Here is a 26,361-nt window from a genome sequence, read left to right as displayed (position 1 = left end):
GAGAGAGAGAGAGAGAGAGAGAGAGAGAGAGGAGAAATGGATTACACAGGAAAGTCTTTTTGGTTATCTCTACACTTACAGGCTAAATTCTCTAAGTAGGGTCAAGTAGTTACTGGACATGAAGGCCAAGGAATCCCCAGATCACTTTAAAAACCTTTTATATACACCTTTAGTAACATTTGTTTTTATAGCATATTTAAAACAACAAATACTTGAGCTAAGCCTGTCTCTTAACTTTTGAAGACTTGTTCCTCCATGTGGAGAGCAACAGATGAAATTTACCAATGAAAACAAATTAATACTAAACTGTAGCTCATCTTTTAGAATAACATTTCAAAAATAATTTTTTCCAGTTAACAGCACATTGAGCAATTCAATTGTGTTGCAGTGCCAAACATTTTTATCTAGTGTCCTGTTGTGAAGTATACCTGCTTAGTGCAATGGACATGCCAGAAGATGCTGGTGCTCATTTTATAATGCAGCATGGGCTCAGGGTAGTATAAACACATCTGATGCCTTGAGTTTATCAAAAGACTAGCACTTTAAAAAGCCTGCTGCCAAAAGCGACATGAGACGAGCAGAAATGCTATTAGTTATGGGGATTAACAATGCATTTGCCATTGCCAGAAATGCAGTGCAAGCCAAGGTTCCAATGTGAAGGCTCCAGAGTGGGAACTATACCCCAAACAATATAATAAGAGCCATTCCCTAAATAAAGCGAGTCAAACTGAAATGTTGCCAAGTATATATTTGTGTGTGTGTGTGTGTGTGTGTGTGTGTGTACACACAGTCAAGCAACCTTTTCCATAATAAATTAGAGAGCAAAATGTTTACCTTTTTAATTATTTCAAATTGCTCAAAGAGCTCTGATGTTGTTATAATCTCATACTTTTAAAATATAAGCACTGTCATTATTCCAGAAGGTTTGTCACAAGGTTCTATTAAAATCTAATAAAATGTCCACCAGGATTATGGAATATGTGCTTGTGTGCTGCTCATAAATTAGCTTTTTAATCTCTCTCTCTTTTGTGTGGTATTAAATGTCTGCTTGTGTTAGTCACCTTAGTGGTTCACTTTTGAACCAGAAAACTGGGATATAAAATTTGTAATAATCAAGAATACAAGGTGAATTACTAGGTTTTAGGCCTATAGTTGGTGCTTTTACATTTGCATGGATATCTGCCATATTTTGTTTGTTTCTTACCTACGCTACAATGTGAATTGATGGGATGCGGGTGGCGCTGTGGTCTAAACCACAGAGCCTAGGGCTTGCCGATCAGAAGGTCGGCGGTTCGAATCTTCACTGTTGCTCTGTCCCAGCTCCTGCCAACCTAGCAGTTCAAAACACGTCACAGTGCAAGTAGATAAATAGGTACCACTCTGGTGGGAAGGTAAACAGCGTTTCCATGCGCTGCTCTGGTTCGCCAGAAGCAGCTTAGTCATGCTGGCCATATGACCCAAAAGCTGTACGCCAGCTCCCTTGGCCAGTAAAGCGAGATGAGCGCTGCAACCCCAGAGTCATCTGCGACTGGACTTAACAGTCAGTAGTCCCTTTACCTTTACCTTTACAATGTGAATTATACCATGATCCCACAATTCCAATTTCTCAACTTGTTCTTCTCAAACAGTACCCCCAGCCAACCCCATGGCACTCTGCTTTTAAATAGTTGAGCACTCTGGGAAACAGTACGTGCTATGTCATGGAGATCAGCTATTCAAAAACAAACAAAAAATAAATTATATAGAGCTAGTGCAAATCCCTTGTTTAACTTGCTGCAGTTCCACACACACTTACCTGGGAGTACTGTAAGTCCAATGAAAATAAGACTTACTTCTGAGTAGACATTTACAGCACTACGAAGCAGTAGCACTTTGTGGTCTTATGTTTTTATTCCACAAGACTGCCACAACTCACATACACAGAAAACTTGGAGTGTTTATGTATTGATTATTTATTTAAGACATTTTTAGTCTGCTTTTTGCATTATAAGTCTTCAAGGAGTTCAGCAGGACCCCTTGTGAAATCTACAACAACAAAGTTGTATTTCAATACACATGATACTGAGGAAAATCACTTGATCATCTTGAGTTGGTGTAATGCAGTTCTGAGAAGGAACACATTTAATTCATAGTTTAGCACCTGAAAAGTATTGCAGATGTAAATAAAAAGGTATTAAAAGCATATTAAATTAATCCATAATTATTCAACTTGAAATTGCTTATTTCCTGAACACTAAAGCTGCTTCACATACATTAGTAATCCACAAAGCAAACTTATAAAATGGGCCAATATTACTATTCCCATCTAATTATCAATGGAGTGTTGTGGCAGAAAAATGGCAGCTTGCCCAAGACCAAGCTACCATTCCATACTGTTGCAATGGGGATTTCACAAATGGCTCATTCACTTACACATTACTCTATGTGACACCTCTGCAAAGTTGTCATCAATAGTTTCTGATCTTGCTAGGAAGGACATCCCAAAGGTCCGAGGTGACTACAGTTAAAGCCTTGCTACTAAGACTTTATTATTTTATCATACATAACAAGCCATATGGACTAGAGAGTGATCTGATGATGCCACCTGATGCAAGGATTCATACTTGTGGCAATCAAAGAAAAATGGTATTTTCTATTCTTATAGTGTTATCTATACCAAGGCTTCCCAAAAAAAGCTTTATTTTGATGTGATTCAAATTCTAATACAATAAAATGCAACATAAGAAATAAAAGAAGCAATAAAATACAATTAAAAATCATAACATATAGTAGGGCTGTCATATGTCTGAAATTTTCCAGATTTGGACCTCGTAAATATCATCTGAGCGGAAATTGCTTAAATGTCTGGGAAAACGTTGTTAAAAATATATATTCCTCGTCTTCTTTTTTTGTGTTGAGATTTTTCAAAAAGAAGCTCAACCACTTTGTCTGGATTTTCACTTTTTGAAATACGGCAACCCTAGCATATAGGGTTATATTATAATGCACAGTGCATTATAACAGCTACAACAGGCAGAAAAGAATAACTAAATAGTCCACCAAGATCCTCAGCAATTATAAGGTAATAGAACTATTTAATTCCAGCTCCAATGAGATTCGTAGCATGTTCTGTTCAACTTCTGTCTGTGTTTTTAAATGTGTCATCTAAAATGTCCAGCTGCATTTTGAGTGTACAAGTATTGTAAACACTGTGATTTATAATGTGGGATTCACTGGCATATATACACATATCAAAAGAAGTATGAACAGTGGGGGGAAGCAGGACACAAAGTGTAAAGCATGTATTCTCTTTACTTTTAAAGCAAGATGGGCTGTTTTTGTTTAAAAAAATAGATAGGCTTTCCCCTGCAGGCATCTTAATTATAAATTAATGTGACTTTATTGTCCATCTGCACAAACCATAGCTAGGAATCAATTTAGCCTTGAGCTGTTGCCACCACACCAAAAGAAGAGGTGCTGAGAGAGCTTAAATTACTGTCATGCTATACCCTCCAACATTTATCTGATGAAAATAGGGACATCCCATTCCATAATGATAATTTTGCCATTTATACCCCACACATCTTAATGGGTTGCCCCAGCCAATCTGGGCAGCTTCCTACATATATAAAACATAATAAAACATTAAAAATTGGAAAAAAATTCTATACAGCATTGCCCTCAGATGGCTTGGGGGTCGAATAACTCCATACCCTTGAACATTTCTCCAATAAAAATAGGGACATCCTAAGGAAAAGGGGAACATTCCGGGATCAAATCAGAAACCAGGACATCTTCTCTAAATCTGGGAAGTCCCTGGAAAATAGGGACACTTGGAGGGTCTGCAATGCACTCTATGCCTTTGCACTCTGCAATGCACTCTGGGCTGCCTTTGAAGCCCAGAAGCTGCAGGAACTGCAAAATGCATTACAGAAAGAATTGTACTGGTTGCCAATTAGCTACGGGGCTATGTTCAAGCTGCTGGTTCTGGTGTATTAAAGTCCTATAAAGCATGGGACCAGAATACTTGAAAGATCATCTCACCCCTTATAAACCCAATTGAGAGGTCCGGAGGGCGACAACACAAAGTGGGCCTTTTTTGTGGCAGCTCCCCACTTGTGGAATGTTCTTCCCAGGGCAGCTGGCCTAGCACATTTGTTACATATCTTTAGGTGCCAGGCAAAAACAATCTGTGCCCTTTTGAGCTGTGAGAGGTATTGTTTCCGTTTGTTACTATGGTGTGCATTTTTTGTGTTACGTATTTTAAACCGCCCTGTGATGCATTGATGAAGGGAAGTATAGAACTTTTAATAAATAAATGAATAATTTGCACTCTGTGAGCAAAGGCCTCCTGCAGATACCATCTTATCAGGAGGTTTGTTCCACATACGGGTAATATAGGAATCGGGCACCTGTCCTTTGCAATTCCTTCCCATCAAATATCATACAGGCACCATCTTCGTTGGGGGGGTTTTGGCAGCTAGTGAAGCCCTTCCTCTTTCAACAAGTCTTTCAAGTCTTTCCCAGCCTGCGTTTGTTTTGGAATTGTTTCTAGATGTTTTCTTTTACTGTTTGTGTTTGCTGTCCTAGGCACCATTGAAATATATATTTAAGAATAAACCAATTAATAAATAAAATATGCAGCATGGATTTACAAACAACAAAATGAACAGACACACAATTCTCACATAAACCCCCCAGGAGATAGTGTTGTCATCACTGCTGCATTGTGTCCCTGGTACTATCCCTCACAGATGTACCAACCCCCCATTTTATTTATTTAGGCACTGCCTGTCAGCCTTCAAGGATTCCCAGGGTCAATAAGAACACCACAAGCCAATTAAATTAATTTCTAGCAAAACAGCAACACAGTCATTAATTAGATCAGGATGCATGTTGCAGCAGACAGGTGGGAGGCTTTCTTGAGAGGAACCCCATAAATGTCATAAATAGATAAATACATTTATTCTGGGTTACAGCCAGCTAATTTGGATCCATGCACAAACAGCTGTGCTTTGAACAGTTAAAACACCGCTCTTGGTAAAACTAATTGTGCTGTAGTTTGGGAAGTCACACTCTTTGCCAACAACAGAAAAGTGTGTTGAAGACCTATTCGATTCATCCACTAAATAACCAGCTGCAAACCACAGCAGGGCTAATTGCGAGAAATGAAACTCAATTTGGCAAACATTTCTAGATATGTGCTCTGAGTGATAAATTTTGGCTTCTTTTTTCCACTTGTGTGCAGTGCAAGGGTTTCTTTCTCTCCCCCCCCCCCCCAAACTGGTCATATTCAGTAGATAGTGTGTCTGGAAATGGGAATTTGCTTAAGGGATGCTGATCCTAGCAGTTGTTATTAATTATAAAGTTGTGAATCTCCTGTTACATATGAGAGTTTGTTGGTATTTGCATGTGTGCCTGCATGTGTATGAGCAACAGGCAACCCCAGATCTTGTTGTTTTATCATTATCTTTTTATTCTGCTACTTTGGATATCATTTTTATAGTAAGGATGGGGGTACATCTGCTTAAACTTGACTACACTAAAGAGGTATGAATTTGCAATCTTGGTCAAAATGTAATCTTCCATCTAGCACTATATTCCGTTCTTCAACAGAAGGTAACCAGCTGCAATGAAGTAAAGTAGTAAGAGCTTAGAAAAACAGGTTTTCCAGTATTTGACTTTGGACATTTACAGAAGGCACTACAGCTGTTCGTCTTGCTGCCATGGAAACGGTGCAGAAATCTGGTGAGTTCCTTTGAATTTATCACAGTTGTTATAAAAACGATTTCCCCTCCTTTAAAAAACAATAAATAGAGCAATTTTTCCACTTTGGCAATTGCTCACAATGCAGTATATGATGCTGTCCTAATGTTGGACCGAATAATTTATTGTGTGGCTGCATCAAGTAGAATGAGTCTAAAAGTGCAGAAAGAGAGATGAAGTACCGTATTTTTTCCATGTATAAGACTAGTTTTTTCCCTAAAAAATAATGTCCAAAATTTGGGGGCATCTTATACACAGATAGATCTCCCCCCCATTTTCTTAAATTGGAGGCCCCTAAAATAGGGGGTGTCTTAATACATGGGGGTGTCTTATAGACACGGAAAAATACAGTATTTGAATATTGAAGATCATGCCTATTTTATACAGACAGCTAAAAATTCAGTTGAAAATGGAAACATTTCTAACAACTCACTGGGTTTTGAAAATTTGGTCGCTAAGTATTTCAAGAGTACATAAATCCACATTTTGCCCTGTATATACAGATTGTAATTATATTATTATTATTATTATTATTATTATTATTATTATTATTATTATTATTTATTATTATTATTATTATTATTATTGTAAACTGATTCCAGAAATAATTTGATTTTGTTAAAAGATGATAGACATGCCTTCATTTAATTAAATTCAACATCTCAAAAATTAGAATGCACATTATAATCTTTTAATTGTTCACGATGCAAGCTTGCAAAAGGTCATAAAATATGTGGTTTTTGACTCCCTATTACTCATCTTGCATGCTTCCAAAATAACATATCTGTTAACAGTTATAACTGAAATGCTATTAACTCAGCAAAGGAAAAAAGAGCTAAAAGTGGGAAGCAGGGCTCCCTTGGGCTTTGTAGGCAGTTCCTTTATGATCACCTGAGCTTATCCCTTGATTTACTCAAGGCAAAATCCCACCTTCCTAATCAGTGAAATGCAGAATATGATGTGATCCTTCCCATGTGGGATCTATTATTGCTGAGGGTTACTTAGCTGCTGTTCTAGGATATAACCCTGTATTGAACATTTACTGTGATGATCTAGGATCCTACTCAATTAGCAATTGACTTTCTACATTAGCAAGAGGTTGGGTTAGATGACCACTGAAGTCCCTTCCAACTCTATGATTCTAAGATACTCTGGTGTATAATGAAATGAAATAAACTTAATAGGTTGAAGCTGTTCAAGAATATATTGTCACACTGACATCAACCCAGATGTATTTTTCCTAGCTTTTCTCTCAACCTATAAAATGTGGATTCAGTAAAACTAAGTCTCAAATAATGGCAGAATGCCAGGGTATTCTTTTAGTTTTACACGGAGAGAGAGATTTTCCCGGCTTTTATTAAACAGAAAATTCCAGTAAAGTGCCTATGACTTGTAGTGAAAACATTTACAGGGCATTCTTATGCCTAGAAGCCCCAGTCTAATCAACGTGGCTTGCTCCTTAGCGTTTAGGATATCCTTAGGTGTTTAGGATATCCTATCCTTAGTGTTTAGGATAGCAGCCATAATCCTTGTCACCCAAAGGTGTATTACTTTTTCACACTAGTGGCTTTCAGGGCAAATTGTGACAATTAGTAACAAATATTGTATTTTTCAACAACAAATCACACAGAACTACTGTAAACATTTTACGATTAACATGAAATAGCAAAGAGCCAATGGATTTTTTAAAGTTGTTGTTAATTTCCAAAGAAAGACTGAAATTTATGAAAACAGTGGATAGATAAATAAAATAAATCAAAATGATTGTGCTTGGACCAATATAGGCTTCATCTCTGTAAGTCACTCCAAAGGGTTAACATCTTTATGGATTAACCTAAGACATCAGATACTAAGAGGATTCTACTTTCTGCATTTTTTTATTGTCAAAATCTTCATGGGCTTGTGCACTAATGAATGCTCTTTGTAAAATCCTTTTCTGCCCCATCAAGAAAGATTTCAAGATGAAGGGTGATAGAAGATGCCAGCTCACCATTTTAATGAGTTATCATTCTACTCCAATTTTGAAAGAAGGAGGGGGGAGAAGCCCAGTAATTTAGAATTTCTGTATGGTAACTCACTAAAAATGAGTAACAGAATCATGACTGGTATAAAGCACAGACATTTTTTAATACCGTGATTTTAAAAAGTGCAACCAAACCCCTTTACTGGAAACAATTTTAAATGGTTTGTTAAAGATCCTGGCAGCAGAGTTTGAGGGGTACATTAATATTGATAGTTATTATCTGTATGCCACTAATTACAGTTTGTAAGATAAAAGCAGGAGGGGGGAAGATAAAAGGATGGAAGGGGAGTCCAGAGCACTGTCTAGTCCTTTGGTGTTGGATGAGTTTCCAATAGTAAGGCTAATTTACTAACTGTGTGGACAAAGGGGCTCGGACTGGTCAGGGTGATGCCTTGCGCTCTGGACCCTTGTCCCTCTTGGTTGATAAAAAACTACCAGGGAAGAGACAGCTGGCTGGACCAGGGAGGTGATTAATGTCTGTCTGTGAGAAAGGGTAGTCTCTGCCTGCTTGAAGGAGGCAGTGGGTAAAACCACTCCTCAAGAAACGCAGGCAACCTGGGACATCTCAAGAATCCTCAGAGGAGTCATCAGAGATGGCTGGAGAACTCATCCTATCCACCCCCTCTGCTATCTGACCCAAAATTTCCTGATCTCCCTTTTTGTTGATGATGATGATTAAAATAACTGCGGTCCTAAGGCTGGAAGGTGATGGGCTGCCAGCCAAGGGGAAAGATCCCATGGTCCAAGACAGACTTGGAGCCATCCCAAAAGCAACCTGGTGTGGAGCTGGGCAGGATGCAAACTGGGGAAAAGTTGCTCTGACAGCTTAGGTGACCTCTTTTCATTTACTTTTTCCTGCCCAGTGGAGCAAGTGGGAGGGGACAAGATGCATGGATATCCTTCCTCTGCAGGAACAGTAAGTTTAGAAAACACACATTAGGGATATATAAGAACATGCTAGCTGCTATGTACACCTTATCGTTCTGTTTCCTCCAGTATGGTGGTGTTGTTTTCATCCTGTCATACCATTCTCAATAACCCTGTACTAGCCCTCAGGATCTTTTTGGATGCACTGATACTAAATGCTGCACTAAACTGTAAACAATCAACTTTGAGGAGTCTGTAACACGATTAATTTAGATTTCTAACCCACCTGATTTTTAAGGCTCAAGGTTAACTACAATGCCAAAGTTGAAAAACATCTTTCTGTAATAGTTAGTTGATTATCCTTGGTTTTAAGTGCATAAATACTGTCATTATGAACCGTTTTGATATGTTCTTTTGATATAGTGGTATATACACATTTTTAAAATAAACAAACAAATATGTATAAGATATCCAAGTAAATCAAAATAAACCCACATGCTAAAAGTTGGGTCTAACAGAAAGGTCTTCTGAATGGTGTTGAAGTTCAGGGTACATTTTAAAGGGATGGAAACGCCATATGTAGAAAGGGACTGGATATTATGAGAAAGGTGGTAGTATGAGATTAGTCTGGCTTAAGTATATGGGGCCCAACCCCTATATATTTTTGGGCTCTACACACAGAGACAAAAATCAACACTTTGAATTTGTTCCCTGAAGACAGAATGCCACTACAGACGCTAAAGCACTAATCAAATGAAGATATTCCTGCTTGACCTGACTGTCAAAAATTGGTCCACCATGTTCTTTACCAACAGATTGCTTGGTCATGATGCTCACTGGGTGAGTCTGCATCAATCACTACCTCTCAGTTTAACCTACCATGCAGGATTGCTGTGAGGACAAAATATACATATACACCACCTGAGCTCCTTGGAGGAAAAGTGGGATCCAAAGTGATAACGTTAAAGGGCATGCCTTAAAATGATATAGACATGAATAGCATTTGAAAGATGACAACAAATGCTGACTTCTACACCCTGACATCTGGTTTATACAAAGCCCCCTGCATGTGAGCAATCATGGCATTACACCAGCATAGGGAAGGATGCCCAAGCTGTACATAAAGACCACGGGCAGCTGTTTTGATCATTGTTGCATTTATCCCAACAGTCACAGTTGCAGGAAGAGCTGTGGTTTTACCTGTGTAGAACCAGTTAACACAAAACATTTTAATTCTGGGCATTAGGAGGAGCTGTAACTTCTCGTGTGTGGTGGTAGGGGGAGAATTTACAGTAGAATAAGAATAAAATTCTACTTACAGTCAAAAATGGCAGTGCATGTCTTTTTGTTGTTGTTGTTGTTGTTGTTCACTATTTTTATTAGTGGTTTTGTTTTGTGGTAAGATACAGAACTACCGTTTTGCTCTTAGCTACAGTTATTTATATTCCTGACATCCTGCTTTCCATTTATGCAAGAAAAGTGGTCACTCTTTCAAGAAGGTGACAATTAAAAGCATAAACTGACATTCAATATTAGAAGGGATGGAGCTGTAACATTTTCCTCTTAAAAGAAACTGGTCTCTAGCATGAACTGCAATGAAATGGTCTTTTCCTCAATTTCCCAATGTACTTTTGTTCCTTGCATTTATACACTTTCCGTCAAGAAGGAAAAACAATCTCTGGTTTGAAGGAAGTGCCAGTTCTGTATCAAAGGAAACAAACAGTGTTCTCTGGCTCACTACCAGATACTCCAAAGCAATTAGGTATAAGACTCCAAAAAGGAAAACTGAGAGAGATTCATCAGGGAAGCAGGAATATTGCTTGGGGGGAGGGGCATAATGTCTAAAAAATCAGGGACTCATGCTTGAGGAATAAAATAAAACTACAATTGCCTATACTGCTGTTTGCCTCACATTATAAAAATGCCACAATTGTTGATTCAGATACATTTCTGCTACAACTAGAACAATACATTGGATACATCCTGCTGTGTCTTTTTACAATTTGCTAGTAGAGATGCCATAATGGAATGTTTATAACTCTCCCAACTTCCCTAGACTTTTTTTGGGGGGGATAAGGGGCTTTCCTTTATTTTATTGCACTGTTGGCCATTTAACAAGAGACACAATATGAAGCTGCTAGATATAAAAACATGGCAAAGCAGACTTGTACTTAGCAGCAGGAGGAAGTCAGAAATGACTGTGAATGAGATTCCTAAGAAGATATTTCTGATTCTGTTGTCTCTATTTGACTTCAAATTGTGAAACAGCAGGTTTTGTGAACCTAAGTGATCCTGAAAAGAGCATTTACCTCCAATATATCATTGGAAGATTACAATACTTTCTCTTCAAGAACCAGCACTGCTAAACAGCTAAGTAACAAACCAAAGATTTCAGAGCATTGCTTTGCAATCTTTACACACACACACACACACACACACACACACACACACACACTTATAACTCTAACCCTTCAAAATTAAGCCAGACCCAATTACATATTTGCCTTCCCATTTATCTCCCAAGCCATGAAACTGACCTTCCTTAAGACTTTTCTGGTTGTTCGTGTCAAGACATTCCTTCTCTTTCAATGATTCAATATCCCCAACAGGCAAAATCTCTGGGAAACCCTGTTGCTGCTTCTTAGAGCTATCGATCATGATGGGACTCCTTTAGAAAGGCAACATCCAGCACAGGAAAGAGACCAATTTACAAACCAGCAGTATGCTGCTCCTTTTGCTCAATGTAGCAATAATTGAGCAATTATGTCTTTAAAGCATTTGAAAGCAGCCATTACCCTTTACTTCTCAGCTTGACCTGAAAGTACACTCAAACTGCTAGGAGCGCATAACTCTCTCTGAGATAAGAAGCCTGTGAGCCTATGTGGAGAGCTTCCAAGTCCCACCTCCTTCCCCAGACAACCACCCCTCATCCCTCCCCTTTTTCAGCCACCCTCGCTTTCTCTGTACTTTGCATTCAATATGCAGTTTGATGGCCAGAATCATCTGACAAACACTGAGTCAAGCAGTTAAAAATAAATCTCAGCAGTTGGAAGGAGCAGCATTTGGCGATACCTAAGATGACATATTGATGTTGTGGTCTCTCTCTCTCTCTCTTTTTCTCCCGCTACAGCCATAGGCTGTAGAAGCATTTTATGGTGTTTAAGAACATGATGCAAAACAATCATCAAGGAGTTATCTGTAGCATCAGAAGTAAAAGGAGGGTGGTGGTGGTGAAGCAACTAGAATTGTGTACATGTGTTCATTTCAAGAAACTGAATTTAACAGCATTCTGCATGTCCACAGGCAGGATAAGCTTATGCCTTTTCCCCCAAATCACTTTGGCAGCCTGGGCTAAAGAGGTACTACAGTATTGGAAAAGAGAGAAAGATGTTTGGGGAGTATGTGACATTATTGTCTGGAAGTGAATCCAAGATGCAGGAAACACACTTCAAAGCAACCTGAGAAGGAAACCTTCAGTGCTTCTGTCACATCACCAGCCAATACCCCGATCCAATCACTTTTCTCACAGACATCCAAGAATAACAACTGATAAGCTTCCTCACTAACAGCTTCTACACATGTATTTCTGGTGTGCAAAGAAGGAAGGCATCTGTAAAGAGCTCAATAAGGCACTAGGTCGTAAAGCAGGGGCCTTGTTTAGGCTTTATTGGATTGCAGTCATACAAAGTTGAACAAAAGATAGAACTGCGACAGAACTGGACACACGAGTGACGGTGCCAGACTTAGGGTAGGAAGGACACATCCAATAAGAAGAAAGTAAGCAAATCTGCTCATTGTGACAGGACTCACCTACGTTTATGCAACATTTCCATATATCTATAAGGACTGGCTACAGCTGAGCAAGACTGAAGTGAAGAAGAGCAGATAACTTAGGTATGGAAGAAGTGCATGCTAAGGAAAGGAAAGCTGAGGTAGGACCAGTGGTGGAGGAGCTAAGAATGGTGTTAGAATGGGGGGGGGGGGGTGTAAAAAAAGGAAAGCTGCAGGAAAGCTGCAGGAACCAGAAATAAAGGATGATAAGACAAGGCAAAACCAGCTGAAATCAGAGAAGGAAAGTTGGGGTTGGCACTCACCTGCCCACTCTCCTATATCAAATCTTTATGGCTGTGTTTCAACACTTGAGGGCCATCTCACTAGCATAAAGTGAAACATGAAAGCAATACAAATGCTGCTATTCTCGCTCTACAATGAGCATACAGTGCCATGGCTCTCTTCTCATTTTATTCCATGTAGCATTTCTAATGTCGCAAACTTCAATTGCTTTCTTTGTGCAGCAGCACTTTACCCTCATTACATCACTCCAGAACATCTCCTCTTCCCCCACAAGCTTTTTGATCTGCAAGCAGTCTTTTTTATCTTTTCAATTAGTAACTGAAAGCAGCTCTTCAATGTCAACCACCCCACAGGAGAAAACAGTTTTCCTTAATGGTCCCCTGGAATCCTTTGGAGCAACCAGAGACAATTTTTGTGGCAAAAGGAAATTACTTCTACTCAAATGTCAGCTAATTTTGTTGTCCCTATGCTGCTCTGGTTACCAAATTCACCTTACAGGCTTCAACAAAACCCTGCAAGTTATTCAACTAATGCAATCTAGTTTAACTACATTGAACAATACATTCAACCTACCAAATCCTCCTAATGCTTCTCACTCAACTAGACTGGACTATCAGGTTAACCCCCAAATATATTCAATTGTCACAAAAACACTAAGATGCAGGTCTTAATCTGTTTTTAGTCTATTGTCATTTTAACTTTTCAAATGTCTCAAATTACAGATGTACATTTTTCATAGTTTTTAACTATGTTTTTAACACATTTACTGTTTTTAACCTTTGAGGTGCTTTTTTTAAAAAAAAATCAATCAGTAAATATTTTTATGAAATACATAATTAAAATAAACTAATTAGTCCTGTCAGCAGATGCACACAAAATGACTTCTGCTTGCTCAACAAAGTCCCACCCCCTCTCTTTCCCATTTCCCCAAAACTGACTTGGGGGTCTGGAGAACCCTCAAATCACTGCATGGGAGGAGAGGGGGGAATTGTTCCATCTGGGAAGTTGAAATGCTTGCCCTGAAATAATGATTGGCATAGCACTACATTGAATCCTTCTATATAATCAATCTGAAAGTAGCATTTAAAAAAAACAAAAAACAGTAGCACTATGGAAGCAGAATCTCATTAAAAAGAAAAACAGCAGGTTCCTCACTGAGGGAGTAGCTTACCACTGTTGCTATGGCCCACACTTATTGCCAGCAAGAATCTGTTGTAAAGGCAAACTGAAGATTATATTTTCATGATATAATGCACCAAACAAACCTCCAAAATGGTGGGCTAGAATGCTTTAAAATGAAGGCATTCAGCAGAAACCAAAGGAACTATCATTTATGGCAGGGGATAAAAAATTAGCAGAAAACACATTTTGGGTGGTTAAATATGTAAAGCCTTTACTTTTTTGGGGGGGGGGACTGCATTGAAGTAAAATAATATAATGGATTTTTTCCCTGCACTAATTGCTCATAATACTCAACAAAATAATTTCTCAACAAGGTTGCAGTCCATCAACTGAAGTCAATTAAGAAAGATTTTAAATTGAATAAAATACCCAATGGGCATATTGCAAAAAAATGATGAAATTGATGAATTTTATACAAGTACATCCATTGCTATGCTTGTTGCTACCACATGTCCAAGGTGCAACCTAATACCTACATGGCACCTCAACAGCCTCGAGAGGCAGCATGGCTTCAACATTAGCCCAACCAGGGTTCTCTCTTTCATCTTGCCTGATCAAGAGTTCCAGAGAACTTGAATGCTTGTACACTATGCTGTGATGTTTCAGTCGGCCTCATAAAGGTATTGTCCTGAAAATGGACTTTGGAGGCTTTTACTTGCACCTTCCTGAATTTTTAAAAGGTACCAATGGCCCAACTCTGCCACTTGAGCTGTATCCAGTTCCACATGGTCATGCTTGTTTGGAGTATCCAATTCTACTGTCAGCCTCTCCCCTGGTTCCCCCATGGTTCAAGCTGAAAATTGTTCCCTGTGAAAATATATCCTCCTAGATGGTTAGGCTATGGTTAGGCTATGTAGAATTTAATTCTTTCTGTTGCTTTCTATGCAGCTTGCTAAATTTCCTCTTTCTTCCTGTGTTTTTTAAATGCCTTATTCCTAACTTTAATCTTTCTTCCCTTCAGTTACATGTAGTCCCATTGATGGGAAAAGATAATGTTTGTCAAGTATATGGTTCTATCCAAATGAAGTAAAATCAATCTTTATGTTATAATAAATCTTCTTTCATGGTGATCTTTTTACTGTTCAAAAACACTAACAACTCCATAAATCAACTTAGTTTTCCCACCACTTCAGTACAACTATTATTTATTAAGCGTGAGAAAAAATAAGCCATACTGTTGAGAAGTGAGGGCCAGCCAAAAAAGGGCTTCCTGGCAATTGCAGTGAAAACAAACAATTCCCCAAGGATGTATATCAAATTTGGCAGGGTCAATATATTCTTACACAATTACACCAGAGTATTATTTTTACAAATTCATAAAGAAAAGAAAGAGAAAAAGAAGGATCTTCTTGGCTCACATATTTGAGAGACTCAGAGAACATTATGCATGTAGTAGTTATTTTAAATACTTTATCTGCTTTTGCTGACAAAAATATATATCAAAAAGATAACTACGTATATTCATAAAACTTTGATAAGGAAATAACTCATTACCACCCGCTTTCCCTCAGTCTCAATGCCCTTTTCTTTCAAGACAGAATATGGGAAATATTACATTGCTGCAGCTCCTAACAATGCAAGAGTATAAACAATTTTGAGTTATGCAGAGCTCCTCCAGCAACATGGTAGGCTAGCTAATTTTTCAGGACACAGAAAGCTTTGGTACAAGCATATGCTTTGATATTACTCCAATTATGCCATTTTCTTCCAATTTAAAGTCATCTAATGTGCTAACCAGCACCATACTGACCCACTATAGTGCTTCCCTCAAGACTATTAATGAACAGTTAGATTTAATGTGCACTCTGTAGAAATGAGCAATGAATTGCTTCAAAGGCTGTTCTAGCCAGCTATTTCTATCTGAGAAGAGAGAAGCAATTACTCTGCTATGTAACCATTCCCACAAACATTTTATAACAGATACATTTAGGATACCAGAACACACAATGAAATCCAAATTAAGTCCAAATTAGCATTTCTTGATTTAACCTCTCTAGCATAACATGATAAGTTATTTAAAATATGTGTTACTTGAATGTATTAGAAAGCCTTGGGGTTGATGCAAGGGTGGGTGAAAAAGATTTGCTGCTCTATACATATGTCTCAGTGTCCACATCCTTTCCTAGAAAATAGCTGGGTGGGGCTATGAGACAAAGGTCTGGTACCCCAAGCCAAACGATGACTAAGTGTGAATGAGAAAGTCTGTGGATACTCAGAACAAAAATTGTAGCCACTTCACTCCTTTTTTTGGTTCTGCTGTTGCTGTGCTACTCAGAGCTAAGCCATGGGTTAGCATTACGTCCAAACCTGGCCTCATGGTTTGTTTCCCCAAACAAATCACAAGTGGTAAGCCAAGAACAAACTGTAGCTACATGTTGTGGTTTGTCTGTAGCAAGACCAGACTCCATGGCTTAGCTTTGAGTAGTTTGGCAGTAGGAGGCCATAGTTTGATTCATTATTTACATGTTACCTGTATGGTGGCTTTACAGTTTTATGCCGTCTGGAGCTTCTGGGGAGATGCCTTAGCCTAACACTGGATTGCATTGATCCATCACCCAGGACCAATATGAGGAGCAGAATGTGATAGCGGTATATTGTGGGTGAAACTGATGCCGCTCTTGAGTCCCTCTGCTACCAGCACCACTTTAAACATTGGGCCACTGGTAAGCAGAGGGACTCAGGAGCAGCGGCAGTTTCACCCGCAATATGCTGCCAGGTGAAGCTGTCATCACTCTGCCCCTCATCCCACAGAGGGAGGAGCAAGCTGTATCACCAGGGCGATACAGCTTATTCCTCCCTTGGCTTCCTTATACTGCTCCTGCCCCCCAGAGGAGCAAGCCCTGATGCCTCACATATGAGCTGGAAAAGCATGGGGCTCACTCAGCTGGGGGGGAGCCTTCCTGCCCCCCCAGCTGAGACATGCAAAGAAGCCCTGAGGTCCCTGATGCTTGTGTGTGAGCGGCAGGGACATCAGGGCTCACTCAGCAGGGGGAGCAGAAGATCTTCTGCCCCCCACCAGCTGAGTCGTGCAAAGAAGCTGCATGATCCCAGCCCACAAGGCACTGGGGTGGAAGTGCCTCAGCTCCCATGGTGAAAGCTGCAGCAGTTTCACCCCAAAACCTTGTGGGTTTTCAACACTAAAGTATCCTAAGACGTGCTCATCTAATCTCCTATTCAAAAAATCTTCACAGAATAAAAAAACATTAAAAGTACTAATTACTGGATTAAAAAGATGATGTATCCTGAGATTTATCAGCCGGCTACAAATACAATTTTCCATTATAAGATCCTACTTTCAGTTGGAAATAGATTATGATGAATTTCAACTTCGGAGCGGAAGCCTTTCATTGTGAAAGTCAAGCTCAAAATGTTGTTTTCAATTGTAACAGGAAAATAATTTGAGTTTTTCAGAGAATAAGAACATTAGAAAATGTGATTAAACTCACTTTTAATACTAGAAACCATGTCACCACCGAAGAAAAACCGGTGCATTGTCAGCCATCTGTCATTACACTGGCTTTAGATATACGTTGGCAGCATCAATAGTTCCCACAATTATAACACATACTGTACATGGTTGACTTGCATGCTGTATATTAAGACCAGTAAATTGTATTATGTAAGGGATTATCTGTAAATATTTCAGCCCTGACTAACTGTCCAGGGCTAACTCTTTAGTGTAAGATTTAAAAACAGATGAAAAAATACAGATTCATGCAACCTGTGACTAGGTTGCAAACCTAAATTTAAAAAAAATAAAAAAATCTATGCAGAAGTGGTACACAAAATAAATTCCACTTAAAAATATGCTTTATCTTCCATAAATAAATTCATTCAATAAAGTTATTATCTCTGTTTCCATCCAAAAGACCAAAAAAAATTCCAATGCACACATGATTGCTTCAACCACTACAATGTGGGGGCCACGCAATGGATATATATATATATATGCATGCTGAGCACGGCCCACAATGCAGTGAACAGGGAAGTGCATGATTACGCAAAATCCCAGCATGCTCACTTGAGCTCCCATGTGTATAATCAGTCTGGATTAGGGAAAGGGTATCTAAAATTAATAATATCCCATAGCATATCAATGCATAAATGACCTCAAAGCATTATTAAAGGAATAGGGGGGACCTTCCTATTCTAAAAGAGTGTCACTAGTCAGTTTGATGGAATTTTTGTACTGCAACTTACACTGTAATGTGCACATAGAATTAAGACTTTGTTGACCAAGTTACAAGAAAAGATAACGTTCCTATTTAGAGCTAATTGTTAATTATTTTGAATAAGGTGGTTTCTCAGTGCATGGACAAGTTTTTCTTACATGTTCTAATAATATTTTAAGGAATAAGGTCCTTTTTATAAAGGTGCCTCCCTCCAGTTTTCAATTTATCTTTTCAAAACAAGAAAATTCACTGAAATAACACAAACAGAATAATTTGCTAAAGCATCCTGCACATTGGCAAATGGAGTTATCCCTCCGTTAATGGAAAAGCTGGTATTTAGCAGAAACTCTGTGACTGTCTGCTTATTGTAAGAAGAGTGTCAATATTTCAGCAAGTCTTAAGCTTTCCCCACACAATGCAATTAGTTTCTGTATGAAAAACACACTTTAAGCAAGAACATTAAAACACACTTCAATAAAATAAAATGAAAAACTTAATATTTTTCCTGTGAAAAAGTAGAAGAGGATTCAATTACTTACATGGATGATGCTAAACTCTCAGAGCATGCAAAATGTGTGAGGCAAAAAAGTGTGGAGAGCAGAAATAATCGAACCCAAAGAACTTCAAATGGAGGTAGATTCATTACAATCCAAGAAATACCAAGATGGTGTAATTTCCAAAAATGATCACCCATTCAAAAGGGCTTCCCCAGAACCTTTAACAATACAAGGAAACAACAATCTTGTCTCTTCACTCACAGAAATCTGTTCTCATGAAAAAGGGCATTTGTAGATGAGCCAACCAAGTGTTCACTCAAGTTTGTGAGCCCTGAGACCGTCAGCTTATTCAGATAAACTTTATTTAACTCTTTAGTTTCTGTGCAAAGAAACTAAGGACTCATAGGAGGAATATAAAACACAGCAAAAAGCTGAAACACTAATAGAAGATTTCCTTAAGAGCTCTATATTCTTCTGCATCATTAATGCTCATCTTCCCAAATGTAATACAATTTTGTAACCAAAGCTAACAGAAGTGTGCAAGCTCAACATGTTTTTATGCTTTAGATTATGAGCTGCTCAAAACAGGACAAAAGCTTTCATAGACTACACTCCATCAGATGCATGAAGTTTTGTCCTCTTGTTGTGAGTGAGTAGTTGTTTTAAGTTGGCCCTCTCAAAGCTCTGTACTGGCTTACAGACAAGACAGCCTCCCAATCTAAAACAACTACTCACCATTCAGAACAGGATACACAACAAGGATATGGTCAGAGGGAGCAGAGCCAGATTTCAACTTTGTCTGCATATCTATTTTCAGCAATATTGAAAGCAACACGATGGCCAGATCAATGTGTAATTTCTTCAACCAATCTTTTTTCGAATTGATATAATATACATGAATATACAATTATGAGAACTGTTCCAGAGTATTTTTCATTCTCATGTATATCATATCAATTCGAAAAAAGATTGGTTAGTGAAGAAATTACACATCTTTCTACTTACGAGTGTTTGTTGAACTAATTGGCTGATGAAGAACTGAACAAAACAGTAGTTGCTTTCTGGAAACACTATTCAGCAGAGTTCAGAGTTGGACATCAGAATTGGACATTTGCCGATTATACAAAGCTTTTCAAGCTTGATCTCCGCCGGGTAAAGTCTGGCACCGCGACTTGTTCAAGGACTTTCAGAGACTTCAGCTTGATAGTTTTGATGTTTTGCATTATTCCATGAAGTTTTCCATATTATAATTGTTTCTGGCCATCGTGTTGCTTTCGATACTGCTGAGTCACATTTTGCAACACAGGGGTTGGTTGGTTGGTTTGTTTGTTTGTTTGTTTACTGCATATCTATTTTGGCAGCACTATTACAGGAGCTAATAACATTAATAACATTATCCACAACTGCAGAATTGATCCATCTGCTCATCTTCCAATATTATGTATGTATGCCATCATCTACCAACACTGCCCTTTTCTGCGTTCTGCACTGAACAAAAACAAAAAACATTTCTTACCGCGCAATCCTAAAAATGCCTACACAAAAGTAAGTCTTATTAAGTAAAATGGGACTTACACCTGTGTAACTGTGTATAGGATTGCAGCCTCAAGCCCTAATTATTGCATTGCAAATAGAACAGAAGTGAATTCATGATTTTTTAAATCATTCCTCCTGTGTTAACTGTTTTAGAATTGCTTTTCTTTCAACTGTAGCAACCTACACAACTGACTGAAAGTTTTCCATGTCTTAGAAAGTAAGATGTTAAATAAGAACTTTCAGTAGAGTGTGCTGCTTTGAACATTGCCACCCAGCTTCAAAATGTGCTATACAACAGCCTAACTGCCATGGAGTAGAGCAGGGATGTCCAACTCCCAAGAAACTGCGATCTACTCCCGGATAAAAAAACTAGCAGTGATCTACCTATGGGGGGGGAGAGAACCCAAGTTGTTGACCTTTTTTAAGGGGGGCAAGTCAAAGTTGTTGAGGTTTTTTGGGGGGATGCCAAAGTTATTGACCATTTTTTAGGAAAACAGCAATTACTTCTGCCGATTTTTTTGGGGGGGGAAGCGTGGCATTAATCGATAAACAAGAAGTAATCCCGCCAGCGGTAACTCCCTCTTCCGTTCTTGAAATAGGGTGTGAATACACAAAAGAGCAAGGGGGTGGGGCCGGATGTTCCTTTCCCCCCGCAGAGGAAAATGAGCCCGCGATCGACTAATATCAACCGGGGGTCGACCTGTCAATCGTGGTTGACCAATTAGACATCCCTGGAGTAGAGCAATAGCCTCCCATCACTACCTTCTGAAATAGGTCACTGAGGAAGGACCAGGACCACTGGATTCCATCGTTAATGATCCCAACAGCTGCTTCAGAAGAATACCATGGCCAACAATAACAAAAGAAACTGAAAGATCATGAAAAATAACAGGGTCACACTCCATCAGTCCTTCTACAACTTCCATCATAGATTATTCATCAAGACAATCAAGATTGTTTCAGTGTTGAACCCAGGCCTGAAACTAGATAGCAGTGAATTCAAATTATTGATGTCAAGCTACCTGCTGAAGCACTTTGTCTAGGAAAAAGATGTTTGCAATCGCACAGGTAGTTATTGCAATCCCCAAGAGTGCAAGGATGGTTTCTTTAGAACAACTGTAATCTAATTACAATCAAGGGAGCTGTTGGCGCTGTGGTCTAAATCACTGAGCCTCCTGGGCTTGCTGATTGGAAGTACAGTTATTGCTGCTGTCCCCCTCCTTTGTCAGACAATCTCATGCTTTCCATGGGAGGTCGTCAATGACCTGCTGGTGCTGACTGTGGAAATCACACAATATTGATTCCCCTGGGCACACACACTTATGTAGTTGCTATCTAATAATAAAAGGGTGCATTCCCCAGCACTAGGAAAGGTATACAAGGTGGCTACTCACTCTAGCACACAATACACACACACACACTACACACACACAAAAAACACCACATGCACACAAGCACCTCCTTCACACACATGCACTCATATACTTCATCTATGCACAATCACACATGCCTTGTTCCCCCCTCTCTCTGCCCAAATGTATCTCACACACAGAATATAATTGAGCACCCCACCACTCACACATTCAGAAAAGCCCCTCCAAGGATGACCAAAGTGCCTGCCATTTCAATAAAAAAGTGACTTAAAATAACAAGAACCACCAACCCAGTGAGTACTGTGTTGTCTATCCCTGCATTCAAATAAATGTGAACCAATAGAATTTGTATACCACTAGGGTAAGATAAGGAGGAGGAAGAAAGGGAACAGCTAGGTGCTTTTAATAAACATATGGACGTGCTCTTAAAAAAAATGGCTCAACAGCCAGAGAAAATGTACTTATGTCTACTAAGGATGTAGGAGGATATCCTGTTCTTGTATTAGTCTGATCACTAAAACACTACAAACCAGGAGTATCAAGAGTTCAAAAGTTGTAGCATTTTGTTTTGTAAAGAAAGCAATCACTGCTGTAACAACTAATTGCTTCAAAGTTTTTATACAAGGTAGCAAGAGAAGCAAACATGTGGATTTAATTGCTGAACAACTGTCTCTCGCAGTTGAAAGAAATTCATGCAATTATAAAACTAATTTGTTAAAAGAAGTCGAGTAGGATTTCATACAGACCAGTGTTTCACAATGGTATGTTGGCAAGATACCGTAAACATGGTAAACAGGAAGGTGACATAGAAGCCTTCCCAAAAATGTCTGATCTAATGAGAGTATCTTCAGATGAACAACTACAACTGACCCTTTGAAGTATGTTTTGAAGCACTGCACCAAACGAAGAAAGCTGTAATCAAACATACATTTCAATTACAGATAGGTAGCCGTGTTGGTCTGCCATAGTCAAAACAAAAAAAATTCCTTCCAGTAGCACCTTAAAGACCAACTAAGTCAGTTCTTGGTATGAGCTTTCGTGTGTATCTGAAGAAGTGTGCATGCACACGAAAGCTCATACCAAGAACTGACTTAGTTGGTCTTTAAGGTGCTACTGGAAGGAATTTTTTTTGTTTTATACATTTCAATGTTTTTATACAAGTCAATAAGAAGTATTTCAGTTGATTTCAGTAGCTGCCAGATAAGATCCCAGATTATGGACACCATATCAAAATCATTAAAATTGTGACTAGATTTGCTTCTGGAAGACTAAACATGACACTAATGGATCAAGTAAACATGGAGGGGTATTTAATGAAGTTGTACTTTTAAATTAACGGACCTAAATTAATTTCAATGGGACTGCTCTGAGTAAAATTTATCACTCATGGTTTTTTGTTTTTTAAAAAAAAGCAAGCTTAAACATGAAAGGCATGTTAGATAAATTTATTTCATGTTAAAGAGAATATATTTGCCTGACATGAAACAATCCCATTTGGACTGTAATGATGGTGATAAGCAAACACAATGACCTGGTTCACAAAGCATATTGCTTTATTTATTGATTAAAATATTTATATACTGCTCATCATTAGAAATATCAGAGCAGTTTACAATAATTATATGCAAAATCATACAATATAAAAATTAAGGTGCTAAAAATAAAAAATAGCTAACTGTTATGCAAATATGAATTATTAATTTCCTGCATAAACTGGACAAGTAGAAAAGTTTTTAGCAGGCATTTAAAGGTTGAAACAGAAGAGCCTGATGAATGCCACAGGACTGGGCATTCCACAGGACTGGGCCAATGACACTAAAGGTTTGGTTTCTTTTTGTTGTTAAATGAGCCTAACAAACATAGCGAATGACCAACGATGCTCCTTTAGATGATCTCAGTGATCGAGCTGGAATATACGGATTAGGGTAATCCCCAGAGTACCCTGGACCTACGTTGCGCAGGGTTTTGTAAATCAATACAACCTTGAACCTGGCTCAGTAGCAGACATGCAGCCAGTGCAGATGCCATAACAATGGTGTGTCACAGTCACAGTCTGCGGCCAGGGAAGCAGTCTGGTCATTGCCTTCTGCACAAGCTGGAGCTTCCAAACCAGAACCAAGGACAATCCCACATAGTGCAGTCATTTGGTCTTAAGACAAACTATGGATTAAAGCATGCTGAGCATGCTGCTCAAAGGCCCTTCACTACTTCTTCCCAACATCTGCTGCGCCATCAACAAAATAAGCCACAGAAATAATCTCTTTAACATCACATTTCCCACAGATTTACAAATAGTTTGCATTCACACCATCCAATTCTAGCCTCAAGAAACATCAGGGCTAGGGGAAACAACCACTAAAAATCTTAAGAAAGGCTCTATAGGAAATGATGCATCCTCTGTTATCTCAACTATGCCAGTCTGCCTAGAACTTTGAGAGCATGGCTAGCCTCAATTGCAAGTATCAGTTACATGAGAAATAAAAACAGGAACATATGTGGACAATTTTATTGCCTCATTAAACATGACGTAAATGCACAAACAAGTATTTAATACTGCTTGGACCTTATCTTATGGGATCCATTCTCCCTCTCCTCATAATCTCAAACTGAACAAGCCTTTTGGTTGTTGTTTTTCAAACTGACAGAAAACCAAAAACACAGATTAAGGAATGGGTAGCTCAGATAAAAGAAGTGGTTCAGCACCCCTCCATGAGACTGATCATTTCATTTTTTCTTGAGAAAGCTATAAAACAAGGCTGGATAACCTTTTTTTTTTGGCCCAAGGGCTGCATTTACTGTTGGCCAAACCTCCAAAAGATTGGTGTGGTCACATCCACTCTTTCACACACAAACAGACCACAAACACACACCAATCACACACATGTTTTCTAATGTTATGAGTTGGGAGGGGAAGAAGGCTGAGGCCCTTCTAACTCCTGGATCCAGCGAGTGTTAAAGTACAAGCCAGGTTAACTTCCTGGTGAGGTGATCACCTGAGTAATTGGCCATTAAGGGGAACAAATTAAGTGGATCAGTGTGAGATGGCAAATAGGTGGGGCACCCTCCCTCAACTCATGGATAGTTAGAAGGACAAAGCAAAAGTTGAGAGAGAGCGAAGTGGTGTTAGGTAAAAGAAAAGCAGCAAGCTGAGGAGAGAGAGGGAGCAATGCTTGATTTCTGTTTTGAATCTAAGGCTGTGGCTATGGGAGAAGCAGGGCCCTCTTGGGGTGTTGATACTGTGAACTCCTCCTTCATAGGCTCAGATTGTATATATGTGTAAATAAACAATATATCATAAAAATACCACAGTCTCCGCTATGCATCATTCTGAATGAAAAATGAAAGCCTTGGTTATTGCCTGGAGCCTCTGGAATCTCACATCACGCAGAGATTGGGGTGGTGTGCAACAATAATATAAAAGGTTAAAAGCAAAATCCTTATAAATGTCAGCTTGAAGTAAAGCAAATTGGATAGATGATTGCTACTACCACTACTACTACTATTATTATTATTATTATTTTCTGCCCTTTTCCCTGACAGGGACTCTACAGCTAAAATAGAAACAGCTAAACACATAGGGTGGGGAAGCAATAATTTAAAAACAATAAAACATTAATAGAATATATGATCTATTAAAACACAGAACTAAAGTACACATCATGTTAAAATGTACAATCACAGTTTTAACAAATCAGTTTTCTTTTTTAAATAGCAGCTGCCTGTGCCCCCAAAACTGCAGTCCTAATTAAAAATATAAATATCAAATCCTCCAAGTTGCAATTTGCCCTGGGAAAAAGGGATATTTAGTTTTCACTGGGGGACTGAATTCAACCCTCTTCCCAATGCTCTGTTGTTCGAATCCTGATTGGGCCCTCCCCATGGCTGCTTTAAAATCAAAGAACAGGTGCCTTAAATGTGAACATTCAGTAAAGTGAAGAGTTGGGCTCCCAGTAAGCAATCCCTTAGATGTGTTTGTGGCAATTTTTCCTCATAAGAATATATTTCACATATATAGCTTTTTTATCAGCTACCAATCTGAGCCTTGAAATGCATGAATGTGAAACAGGAAGTGGGAAGGTGGACACTCTTTCCCAGTTCCTCTTTCAGCTGTGTGTGGTATTGGCGTAATAGTGTTGCTGTGTTTAGTTTTCAATGAACTTTTTGTAATCTCTTGCACTATGTGGTTTCCAAGTCTTAGATCAGCACATCAGCAGCTGAACAGACAGCGAAGCACCTGATATAGTATGAGAAAAAGGGGAGAGATTTGAGACTGGGAATGGGAGAGGAAAACAGACTGTGCAATGTGGAGAAGACATGGTGCGTAAGGTACCAGAGAAACAGAGAGATGGAAACACACACAATCTAGTAAAATGAATCCACTTGAAATTTCATAAGTTTGTAATGGGCTCCCTGTCCCAGGCAGACAGACACACCCTTCTATCAAGTCACATATCCCATCTATCTCCACTGATTGAACCATAAAAATCAAAGATCTGGCCCTTTCTAGTACTGCCTTGGTGCAAAAACATGAATGTGAGGCACAGATCCCTATGGATTCTCGTAATTGTTTACAAACTATGCCCTAAAATCATGAGTCAAATCATAAGTCATCTCTAAGTGCATAGATATAATTGATTGACATCCTATGTAAAAATGAACCATGATGAGGATCCATGCCTTGAATCAGTGTTTTTGTCCCAGACACCATATCTATGATTTTTTACTTTGCAATCTGCCAATGTAAGCTTTAATTTAATGGTTGCTGCTATAGGACCCTGTGTAACATCATGCAAATTCAAGAGGATTCATTTTAACATGGGCGTAGCCAGAAGGGGCAGAGGGGGCAGCTGCCCCACCTAAATCAAGTAAATAAATAGAAATCCTTAACTAAC

The 26,361-nt window shown here is 38.8% G+C and overlaps 1 protein-coding gene across 7 annotated transcripts in view; it reads right to left on the bottom strand.

Annotated features, from left to right (window-relative positions):
* MRTFB (myocardin related transcription factor B) overlaps window positions 1–26,361 on the bottom strand; it is a 96,656-nt gene that overhangs the window by 32,320 nt on the left and 37,975 nt on the right. Inside the window, exon 1 of one of the 7 annotated variants that reach the window (XM_083711326.1) lies at window positions 11,173–11,509. The exons of the other annotated variants lie outside the window; for them this stretch is intronic. Coding sequence (XP_083567452.1) covers window positions 11,173–11,293 — 121 coding nt within the window. The 5' untranslated portion in view covers window positions 11,294–11,509. Of the gene's footprint in view, window positions 1–11,172; window positions 11,510–26,361 lie in introns of those variants that run through there. 7 annotated transcript variants of the gene reach the window in all.

Source organism: Podarcis gaigeae (genome assembly GCF_964106915.1).
Source record: "Podarcis gaigeae genome assembly, chromosome: 14".
NCBI lineage: Eukaryota > Metazoa > Chordata > Lepidosauria > Squamata > Lacertidae > Podarcis > Podarcis gaigeae.
Note: the sequence above shows the minus strand (reverse complement) of the source record. Positions and strands in the feature narration are given on the sequence as shown.